This window comes from Oncorhynchus mykiss, chromosome 3 (assembly GCF_013265735.2).
Source record: "Oncorhynchus mykiss isolate Arlee chromosome 3, USDA_OmykA_1.1, whole genome shotgun sequence".
Classification (NCBI taxonomy): domain Eukaryota; kingdom Metazoa; phylum Chordata; class Actinopteri; order Salmoniformes; family Salmonidae; genus Oncorhynchus; species Oncorhynchus mykiss.
In genome coordinates, this window is record NC_048567.1 from 1,649,330 (window position 1) to 1,661,630 (window position 12,301).

General features: G+C 51.0%; 1 protein-coding gene across 1 annotated transcript; it reads left to right on the forward strand.

Moving 5' to 3' along the window:
* Positions 1 to 4,234: 4,234 nt before the first annotated feature.
* On the forward strand, positions 4,235 to 11,640 carry LOC110512625 (polysialoglycoprotein-like; the record flags this gene model as incomplete). The annotated part of the gene is made up of 5 exons (XM_036975423.1): positions 4,235 to 4,289; positions 4,464 to 4,529; positions 4,667 to 4,750; positions 4,886 to 6,522; positions 11,632 to 11,640. Coding segments are annotated over 5 exons (1,851 nt in total), but the record flags the coding sequence as incomplete, so codon positions are not given.
* Between the last annotated feature and the right edge of the window lie 661 nt (positions 11,641 to 12,301).

Genomic DNA, 12,301 nt, shown 5'->3' on the forward strand with positions numbered 1-12,301 from the left:
GCCCTGCCTCCAGCTGTTTGCTTAGAAATTCTAGGGACAACTAGGAGGCCTGCGTCTTGTGACCGTAGCATACGTGTAGGTATGTACGGCAGGACCAAATCAGAGAGATAGGTAGGAGCAAGCCCATGTAATGCTTTGTAGGTTAGCAGTAAAACCTTGAAATCAGCCCTTGACAGGAAGCCAGTGTAGAGACGCTAGCACTGGAGTAATATGATCACATTTTTTGGTTCTAGTCTAACAGCCGTATTTAGCACTAACTAAGTGCTTTATCCGGGTAGCCGGAAAGTAGAGCATTGCAGTAGTCTAACCTAGAAGTGACAAAAGCATGGATAAATTTTTCTGCATAATTTTTGGACAGAAAGTTTCTGATTTTTGCAATGTTACGTAGATGGAAAAAAGCTGTCCTTGAAATGGTCTTGATATGTTCTTCAAAAGAGAGATCAGGGTCCAGAGTAACGCCGAGGTCCTTCACAGTTTTATTTGAGACGACTGTACAACCATTAAGATTAATTGTCAGATTCAACAGAAGATCTCTTTGTTTCTTGGGACCTAGAACAAGCATCTCTGTTTTGTCCGAGTTAAAAGTAGAACGTTTGCAGCCATCCACTTCCTTATGTCTGAAACACATTATTCTAGCAAGGGCAATTTTGGGGCTTCCCATGTTTCATTGAAATGTACAGCTGTGTGTCATCCGCATAGCAGTGAAAGTTAACATTATGTTTTCGAATAACATCCCCAAGAGGTAAAATATATAGTGAAAACAATAGTGGTCCTAAAACGGAACCTTGAGGAACACCGAAATTTACAGTTGATTTGTCAGAGGACAAACCATTCACAGAGACAAACTGATATCTTTCCGACAGATAAGATCTAAACCAGGCCAGAACTTGTCCGTGTAGACCAATTTGGGTTTCCAATCTCTCCAAAAGAATGTGGTGATCGATGGTATCAAAAGCAGCACTAAGGTCTAGGAGCACGAGGACAGATGCAGAGCCTCGGTCCGATGCCATTAAAATGTAATTTACCACCTTCACAAGTGCCGTCTCAGTGCTATGATGGGGTCTAAAACCAGACTGAAGCATTTCGTATACATTGTTTGTCTTCAGGAAGGCAGTGACTTGTTGCGCAATAGCCTTTTCTAAAATTTTTGAGAGGAATGGAAGATTCGATATAGGCCGATAGATTTTTATATTTTCTGGGTCAAGGTTTGGCTTTTTCAAGAGAGGCTTTATTACTGCCACTTTTAGTGAGTTTGGTACACATCCGGTGGATAGAGAGCCGTTTATTATGTTCAACATAGGAGGGCCAAGCACAGGAAGCAGCTCTTTCAGTAGTTTAGTTGGAATAGGGTCCAGTATGCAGCTTGAAGGTTTAGAGGCCATGATTATTTTCATCATTGTGTCAAGAGATATAGTACTAAAACACTTGAGCGTCTCTCTTGATCCTAGCTCCTGGCAGAGTTGTGCAGACTCAGGACAACTGAGCTTTGAAGGAATACGCAGATTTAAGGAGGAGTCCAAAATTTGCTTTCTAATAATCATAATCTTTTCCTCAAAGAAGTTCATGAATTTATTACTGCTAAAGTGAAAGTCATCCAGGTCCAGAGGGGTGCGCCCCTGGCTGTCCCTCACGTCTAGATCCAGCAGAGACTGAACCAGGACCTCCATAGCATGGTGGTGACTGTGGTACGCCTGAATAGATATTCACTCTTAATATAATCAATGTCCTAGAGTAGACCCGTGGTACGCCTGAACAGAAATACAGTGCTAGACCTCTAAAGTAGACCAGAGTCTTTCAATCGGGAGCCCATTTTTGCTCCCGCCCAGCATCAACATCGGAGGTTCCTGCCAAGCGTGGGATTGAGAAACAAAAACTCTACTTCTCTTCTGAGGTTGATTAACTCAAATGGCAAAATAAGGAAATCATCCTCATCATCACTGTGTAGAATATGTATTTTACACTAATCGGGAATAGATCGGAATATGGTGTGTAAGTCTGTCTGGACAGTCAACTTCCTGTGGAAAATCTACACCATGCTTGCATCCCCGATAGCACCCTATTCCCTATGTAGTGAACTACTTTTGATCAGGGCCTATAAGGTTCTGGTCAAACGTAGTGTACTAAATAGGGAATAGGGTGCCATTTGTCATATGGAGACCACTACAGGAGCAGGTAGGCTTTACTCACAGCGAGGTGTAGAGGGCTGATGGGAGCTCTGACATCAGAGTCGTTCAGGATGTCTGTCCCTGAGGTTTCAATTAGTTGAGGAAAGACAAGAACGGCCAGTTCAGACTTGGAAAAAGAACATCAAGAGTGACGATGCGTCCACGACAAACATGCAGCCACACCTTAAAACCTACTGTTGGGTTCTGAGAATATGAAATATACTAATTCATGTCACTGAGGGAGAGAGCTTAATGTATAACGTTTACATTATGTCAGGATATGTTATTGTTAGCCATCAGGCATCCTATGGGTGGGATCCTCTGGGATGAGAAGAGACACAGTCTGGTACCAATCACCATGTCAGCCTTGAGTTGGGGAGGAGTGAGCACTTTGGGGTAGCGGTCAGGTCAGATGAATTGAGGAAGAACAGATATCACCAAGGTTCTGTCTAGCAACAGAGATGCATTGGCTGTTTAGAGGTGTAGGAGCAGACTCAGCATTGGAGAGAGGATTAAATATCAGTGCTTGTGTGAATATGTTTTTTGTCTAATGCAGCTGTCTTGACCCTCTGGGAAGAATAAACTTGGTTCAAGCATTCATAGTGTCCGTCGAGTTTTTACTCTGAGAATTAGAACCTAACAGTTGGCACTGCGAGCAGGGTTCACCGCGATTTGCAGTCGAACTAGAGATTAAGAAACAGTGAAACAGAAACAAGGTAAGCAAAGTTCCTACACCCGTTATCACTAATTCTGACATCTTGGGGAGATGAGAGTCGTAGGCTGAACCAATTATAGGGTACGAACCTAGAAAGCCTGAGCTTATTCAGTAGTCCCATTGTATTACGACCGGTCGTAGCTTTGTGGTATATGGTAAGTCCCGGAAGGTAAACCCAAACCTGTAGAGGGTAACTCCTAGGGGGTAAATCCCGAGTAGGTTGGTTCCTGCTTGTACTATAAGAATAGGGTGAGTCCCGGAAGGTAAGCCCGAGCAGGCAGGTACCTGCAAAGGGTAAGTCCTAGGTGGTAAGACCCGGGCGGGGTTGGTTACCTGCTATACCTGTAACGAGAGGGTGAAAGTCTCAGCCGCAGTGGCCATGCGGCAGTAGAGTGGGTGTGGATGGATAAAGTGACATGCTTGTGTACTAGGATAAAATGTTGCCATTCAGGGTTAGAAGAACAGCAAAAAGATACTCAAACGCTGTTGGATTTGGGTGTATTAGCAGTAGCAATAAAGAGAGGTTGGTTTTATGCCCTGTTGGGGTGGGGAACCATGACAGATTATGTGGAAATAGGAAGACAAGTGTGAATCATTTTGGTAATGTGTGTTATCAACAACAGTGATATTTGAACAGATTGGAGATGACTATCCATAACAATAAAATCCTTCATACCATGCTTGTCCTGCCCCACAGCTGTAGACACAGCCTTCTCCAGGTCCTCAGACACTAGCTGGAGATCCATTACAGGATGTCTGTCACCTCACTGAGCCCCTATTGCAGGTTAGGGGTCACATCCACTTGAATGTCCTTCATATGACGAACCTCCTACAGAGCAAATGAGGAAAACATGATATATTAGGATTTATGTTAGTAGCAATAGAATATGGGAATTTTATCTCAACGCTACCTACAGCTAACATATTTATTTATGTATGTGATCTATGTAAATAAATAAATATATCACAGCTGTAAAACTGTGAAGGACTATAGGTGGAGGCCTACCCATTTCCCAGGAGCATTGTAAAACGTGGATTTGGGTACAGTGTTTATTTCCCCCTAATATCTTTGAAGATTACACCTAAAATAATTAGGCCTACTTCTTTCTAATGCTGATCTGAGACCATTAGGGTTAATCATTACAGATATAAATGCAATATATGGAGTAGAAAAGATTGCCTGCCCACCAACTTGATAAGAATCAACATATGTTCTACATGGTCTATTTCTATCTGAACGTAACAACTCAATCAAGCTTGTTAATTGATCGTTAAGCCATGTTTGTCATATATAAGCCTCATACAGGCCATGGGAAGACATTACCTGTTGATAACACAGACTATTTTCATCATCATGGGAGGTGTGAGAGAATTGCTGCTCGTTGTGATGACTGTGGGGGTTGTCAAAGGTTGGTTCACTAATGTTTAAGGGATTTGTTTGGTAAATATGCTTAACTTTATAAGTTGGGTATTAATATTTGACTGTCTGTATCTTCCGCGTTGGTCATCTTTTATTCTTCACTGCTATTAATATATGTAGCTATTTTGTGTGAACTCAACTTCTGTCAACACTTTCTCCTCAGTTTCTTGTTACCCTGTTGGAAAGTCCCAGAAGCAAGATCAAGTCTCTCTGCAGAGGAGACTTGGAGGTAAGTGTTTCTTTCCGCAACCCTTCTAGCTATGTTCTTTGTCACTGTCTATGGTGCTGCTGTGTTTGACACTCATTCAACAGCATAGAGTAACTCAGTCTAAATAATGTTGTCAAACCTTAACCTACATTTTTCAGAGCTGTCATCAAATGACGTCTCCATTGTGCATGCCCTGGCCTTGCTCCGATCCATAGGGTCTGACGCTAAACAAGCCAGAGAAGGTACGGCCTGAAACATATACTTTGAAAACTGTAGGGTTCATGTTGCTCAAAATTCGATTAGCAATTTGGCCTAGACCGTGTAGAACAGATGTGTTGCTGTAGAATACCCAACTGTTCCTTTTGTTTTTTCTCAAGAGTATTTAGAGACCAATGAAGTAGAATCCCAAGCTTCTCCAAACCATGGTAGCTCTCCGGCAAATGATGCCCTGTCCTCTGAGGAGAAGCTGAGGCGCATGTCCTCGGACGACGCCGCCACCTCTGAAGCTGCGACCGGCCCGTCTGGCGACGACGCCACCTCTGAAGCTGCGACCGGCCCGTCTGGCGACGACGCCACCTCTGAAGCTGCGACCGGCCCGTCTGGCGACGACGCCACCTCTGAAGCTGCGACCGGCCCGTCTGGCGACGACGCCACCTCTGAAGCTGCGACCGGCCCGTCTGGCGACGACGCCACCTCTGAAGCTGCGACCGGCCCGTCTGGCGACGACGCCACCTCTGAAGCTGCGACCGGCCCGTCTGGCGACGACGCCACCTCTGAAGCTGCGACCGGCCCGTCTGGCGACGACGCCACCTCTGAAGCTGCGACCGGCCCGTCTGGCGACGACGCCACCTCTGAAGCTGCGACCGGCCCGTCTGGCGACGACGCCACCTCTGAAGCTGCGACCGGCCCGTCTGGCGACGACGCCACCTCTGAAGCTGCGACCGGCCCGTCTGGCGACGACGCCACCTCTGAAGCTGCGACCGGCCCGTCTGGCGACGACGCCACCTCTGAAGCTGCGACCGGCCCGTCTGGCGACGACGCCACCTCTGAAGCTGCGACCGGCCCGTCTGGCGACGACGCCACCTCTGAAGCTGCGACCGGCCCGTCTGGCGACGACGCCACCTCTGAAGCTGCGACCGGCCCGTCTGGCGACGACGCCACCTCTGAAGCTGCGACCGGCCCGTCTGGCGACGACGCCACCTCTGAAGCTGCGACCGGCCCGTCTGGCGACGACGCCACCTCTGAAGCTGCGACCGGCCCGTCTGGCGACGACGCCACCTCTGAAGCTGCGACCGGCCCGTCTGGCGACGACGCCACCTCTGAAGCTGCGACCGGCCCGTCTGGCGACGACGCCACCTCTGAAGCTGCGACCGGCCCGTCTGGCGACGACGCCACCTCTGAAGCTGCGACCGGCCCGTCTGGCGACGACGCCACCTCTGAAGCTGCGACCGGCCCGTCTGGCGACGACGCCACCTCTGAAGCTGCGACCGGCCCGTCTGGCGACGACGCCACCTCTGAAGCTGCGACCGGCCCGTCTGGCGACGACGCCACCTCTGAAGCTGCGACCGGCCCGTCTGGCGACGACGCCACCTCTGAAGCTGCGACCGGCCCGTCTGGCGACGACGCCACCTCTGAAGCTGCGACCGGCCCGTCTGGCGACGACGCCACCTCTGAAGCTGCGACCGGCCCGTCTGGCGACGACGCCACCTCTGAAGCTGCGACCGGCCCGTCTGGCGACGACGCCACCTCTGAAGCTGCGACCGGCCCGTCTGGCGACGACGCCACCTCTGAAGCTGCGACCGGCCCGTCTGGCGACGACGCCACCTCTGAAGCTGCGACCGGCCCGTCTGGCGACGACGCCACCTCTGAAGCTGCGACCGGCCCGTCTGGCGACGACGCCACCTCTGAAGCTGCGACCGGCCCGTCTGGCGACGACGCCACCTCTGAAGCTGCGACCGGCCCGTCTGGCGACGACGCCACCTCTGAAGCTGCGACCGGCCCGTCTGGCGACGACGCCACCTCTGAAGCTGCGACCGGCCCGTCTGGCGACGACGCCACCTCTGAAGCTGCGACCGGCCCGTCTGGCGACGACGCCACCTCTGAAGCTGCGACCGGCCCGTCTGGCGACGACGCCACCTCTGAAGCTGCGACCGGCCCGTCTGGCGACGACGCCACCTCTGAAGCTGCGACCGGCCCGTCTGGCGACGACGCCACCTCTGAAGCTGCGACCGGCCCGTCTGGCGACGACGCCACCTCTGAAGCTGCGACCGGCCCGTCTGGCGACGACGCCACCTCTGAAGCTGCGACCGGCCCGTCTGGCGACGACGCCACCTCTGAAGCTGCGACCGGCCCGTCTGGCGACGACGCCACCTCTGAAGCTGCGACCGGCCCGTCTGGCGACGACGCCACCTCTGAAGCTGCGACCGGCCCGTCTGGCGACGACGCCACCTCTGAAGCTGCGACCGGCCCGTCTGGCGACGACGCCACCTCTGAAGCTGCGACCGGCCCGTCTGGCGACGACGCCACCTCTGAAGCTGCGACCGGCCCGTCTGGCGACGACGCCACCTCTGAAGCTGCGACCGGCCCGTCTGGCGACGACGCCACCTCTGAAGCTGCGACCGGCCCGTCTGGCGACGACGCCACCTCTGAAGCTGCGACCGGCCCGTCTGGCGACGACGCCACCTCTGAAGCTGCGACCGGCCCGTCTGGCGACGACGCCACCTCTGAAGCTGCGACCGGCCCGTCTGGCGACGACGCCACCTCTGAAGCTGCGACCGGCCCGTCTGGCGACGACGCCACCTCTGAAGCTGCGACCGGCCCGTCTGGCGACGACGCCACCTCTGAAGCTGCGACCGGCCCGTCTGGCGACGACGCCACCTCTGAAGCTGCGACCGGCCCGTCTGGCGACGACGCCACCTCTGAAGCTGCGACCGGCCCGTCTGGCGACGACGCCACCTCTGAAGCTGCGACCGGCCCGTCTGGCGACGCCGCCACCTCTGAAGCTGCGACCGGCCCGTCTGGCGACGACGCCACCTCTGAAGCTGCGACCGGCCCGTCTGGCGACGACGCCACCTCTGAAGCTGCGACCGGCCCGTCTGGCGACGACGCCACCTCTGAAGCTGCGACCGGCCCGTCTGGCGACGACGCCACCTCTGAAGCTGCGACCGGCCCGTCTGGCGACGACGCCACCTCTGAAGCTGCGACCGGCCCGTCTGGCGACGACGCCACCTCTGAAGCTGCGACCGGCCCGTCTGGCGACGACGCCACCTCTGAAGCTGCGACCGGCCCGTCTGGCGACGACGCCACCTCTGAAGCTGCGACCGGCCCGTCTGGCGACGACGCCACCTCTGAAGCTGCGACCGGCCCGTCTGGCGACGACGCCACCTCTGAAGCTGCGACCGGCCCGTCTGGCGACGACGCCACCTCTGAAGCTGCGACCGGCCCGTCTGGCGACGACGCCACCTCTGAAGCTGCGACCGGCCCGTCTGGCGACGACGCCACCTCTGAAGCTGCGACCGGCCCGTCTGGCGACGACGCCACCTCTGAAGCTGCGACCGGCCCGTCTGGCGACGACGCCACCTCTGAAGCTGCGACCGGCCCGTCTGGCGACGACGCCACCTCTGAAGCTGCGACCGGCCCGTCTGGCGACGACGCCACCTCTGAAGCTGCGACCGGCCCGTCTGGCGACGACGCCACCTCTGAAGCTGCGACCGGCCCGTCTGGCGACGACGCCACCTCTGAAGCTGCGACCGGCCCGTCTGGCGACGACGCCACCTCTGAAGCTGCGACCGGCCCGTCTGGCGACGACGCCACCTCTGAAGCTGCGACCGGCCCGTCTGGCGACGACGCCACCTCTGAAGCTGCGACCGGCCCGTCTGGCGACGACGCCACCTCTGAAGCTGCGACCGGCCCGTCTGGCGACGACGCCACCTCTGAAGCTGCGACCGGCCCGTCTGGCGACGACGCCACCTCTGAAGCTGCGACCGGCCCGTCTGGCGACGACGCCACCTCTGAAGCTGCGACCGGCCCGTCTGGCGACGACGCCACCTCTGAAGCTGCGACCGGCCCGTCCGGCGACGACGCCATGGATATCTGACGTGGGACATGCAAGAGTTCATGGGTACTCTAGTCCAGTGTGTAACTGCATTTGCTTGTTTTGGCTCAATTAAACATTAACTGTAATACTTGTGTCCTCTGTATTGTTTTGGTGGTTCCTACTTGGAGGTGAGGTGTATGACCTGACTTGAGTAACTGGGGTGATGGCAACATTTATTTTGCATTATATCCATGCGCCAGCAATATTACTCAGACCCCTGTGTTTTAAATTACCAATTGACTTAAGCTACATGTGCTCAGTGTTGGTCCATTTATGCTAGTAGCATCACATGATACCTCAACAGCATTTTGACGCCATTTCCGGTCACAACTTGCAGACTTGTTGCGGTGTTTTGTTGCCTACTTTGCTACATGACAACTTTACGGTTTTTACTTTTTAATTACCGTTTATATTTTTGGTTTTTCCCCTCGTGTCAGGGTTGCGTCAATTCGAATCTGGTATCAGGATAAATATGACAATGAGGCTATTTTATTTTTTATCAGCTAAGCAATAAGTGGTAAATGCAATTTTCGCATATATGGGCCCTCTGTCCCACCTCGCAGGGCAAAACGGAACTGACTTGTTCCTGACAAAGATATTTAATATACTCTGACAGAAGTAGTTCCTGCTTCCGAGCCGGCCTGTCAGAGTAGACTGGGCGTGGTTTAGACTCACCCAGCCTATCGTTGATTGTTGGCGCAGAGGCGGGTCCCATTCCCTTAAGCGCTTCAGCGGTCAGTCGTTGTAGCTGTGTAGAATATGCAGTTATCAGGCACCTGGCTCCTGTTATCTAACAAAAGACTGTTCTGAATGTGCCCCCCCAACTCATTGCACAGTTCTGTATTTTTACATCATGAGAAAGGCCCATGGCCCTGAAACTGAACAATGGCTCAAGTCAGCTATGTTGCATAACACATACATCCACACATGCCAACAGCAGATAATAATAAATCACATATGGTAACGGGCTATAGTGCATAACACAGAATCCTCATACTCCGGACGCTTTATCTGGACATGGTTCGTCAGGACCTCCAACAGCCGACGCTAAGTAGTAACATTAACATGATGCCTTCTAATTGCAGTCGCTGTACTCATACAGGAGAACGATCGCCTTACGGTGAGGATAGCTGTGCTACAAGCCCAGCTTCAGACGCAATCGTTAGGCAAGGGTAATTTCAGTGTAGGAAAGGATGAAACAGCGTCTGTGCCACCAGTAAGTACAGATAGTAACGTTAGTATAAATCCCCTCGCACGGTCCCCGCAGCCGGACAACTTTCTCACGGTTTCTGGAGGGAAATGCTGTAGGAATGCTCAACCGGTGTGGCCGAGCCTTCTCTTGTCTCTACTCCTCCCGTTACGGGGTCAGAGACGCCGAAGCATCCCACCATTAGCTCTGACAAATTGAAAACTCGAGTCATTGGCGACTCCATTACCCGCAGTATTAGACTTAAAACGAATCATCCAGCGATCATACACTGTTTACCAGGGGGCAGGGCAACCGACGTTAGAGCTAATCTGAAGATGGTGCTGGCTAAAGCTAAAACTGGCGAGTATAGAGATATTGTTATCCACGTCGGCACCAACGATGTTAGGATGAAACAGTCAGAGATCACCACCAACATAGCTTCAGCGTGTAAATCAGCTAGAAAGATGTGTCGGCATCGAGTAATTGTCTCTGGCCCCCTCCCAGTTAGGGGGAGTGATGAGCTCTACAGCAGAGTCTCACAACTCAATAGCTGGTTGAAAACTGGTTTCTGCCCCTCCCAAAAGATAGAATTTGTAGATAATTGGCCCTCTTTCTGGGACTCACCCACAAACAGGACCAAGCCTGACCTGCGGAGGAGTGACGGACTCCATCCTAGCTGGAGGGGTGCTCTCATCTTATCTACCAACATAGACAGGGCTCTAACTCCTCTAGCTCCACAATGAAATAGGGTGCAGGCAAGGCTGTTAGCCAGTCTGCCACTAGCACAGTTAGTGTAGTCAGCTCAGCTATCTCCATTGAGACCGTGTCTGTGCCTCGACCTAGGTTGGGCAAAATTAAACATGGCGGTGTTCGCCTTAGCAATCTCACTAAGATAAAGACCTCCTCCATTCCTGTCATTATTGAAAGAGATCATGATACCTCACATCTCAAAATAGGGCTACTTAATGTCAGATCCCTTACTTCAAAGGCAATTATAGTCAATGAACTGATCATAATCTTGATGTGATTGGCCTGACTGAAACATGGCTTTAGCCTGATGAATTTACTGTGTTAAATGAGGCCTCACCTCCTGGCTACACTAGTGACCATATCCCCCGTGCATCCTGCGGAGCTGTTGCTAACATTTACGATAGCAAATGTACATTTACAACAACAAAAAATACGTTTTCGTCTTTTGAGCTTCTAGTCATGAAATCTATGTAGCCTACTCAATCACTAAGTAATTAAGTAATTATGAGTGTATGACTTGAGTGTATGCATTATATATATGGGCTTCATAGAAAGTGTAACAACTGTTCTCTGTTCATCTTGTTTTAAAATTGTTAAAATAAAATGTACATTTAAAACAAGAAACAAAGGAAACACATTTTATGATTTTTAATAGGTTCAAAAAGTTGGTTGAAAATACACTTGCACTTACAAGAGCTTACATGGTTCTCGAATGAATCAGGTCTCTGCATATAAATACTTAGGGATATGGTTGGATGATGAACTGTCTTTTAAAATGCATATTGACGAACTTTATAAACGGCTAAAAATCAAGCTAGGCTTCCTCTTTAGAGACAGGACATGTTTGTCCTGTACAAATAGAAGACAAATTGTGCAAGCTACTTTTATGTCTGTTATAGATTGTGGGGATATTATCTACATGCATGCTACGGCATCAACACTTAAATCGCTGGATGCTATTTATCATTGAGTACTTAGGTTTATTACGGACGCTAGCTACAGAACTCACCACTGTGTTTTGTATCAAAATGTGGGTTGGACTTCGCTGTCCATGAGACGAGAATATGTTCTCGTGTTTGTCTATGAAGCACTTCTGAATAAACTACCATCTTATTTATCATCACTCATCAATATTAGAATTAGAATTCCTAAAACCAGGTCTCAAGCATGGATTACACTTGAGGTCCATGCGATTTCCACAGAGTTGGGTATGGCTGCCTTTTCCTGTTACGCTCCTTGCCAATGGAAAAGCCTGCAGACTAAACTTAAATTTGAGACTCTTGTCCCCCTGTTGCCCATTTTAAATAATTATTGGAGGATTTTTATTTCTGTATTGCTTGTAACTTTCGGGTAATGCAAGTTATTGTGCTGTTAGGGGAATAACCTGTGTGCAAACGTAATAATCTGCTGCTGTATTTTTGTGTTATCTGTGATGGTCTTGTTTGTCTTGTGTAGTTTCTTAATCATTGTAGCTAAACTGAATGTGTAACATGTCTACGCAGGGCCCAGCTGTAAAATAAACCTTGGTCTGTCTGTGTTCCTTGTTGAAATCAAGGTATAATAATAATAATATGATCCATTCATGGCTTTAGTTGTGTCTTGATCATGTGAATAGTCGACAGAGTTTTCTCCTATATGTCTGTCTTTATGTGACGACATCTTTTCTGTATTAAAATGTGATTTCCACAATCAATAATCATAAACAGTGCTTCACTATAACTACGTTTGACCATGTGGTTTGAAGTACCATTATCTTGC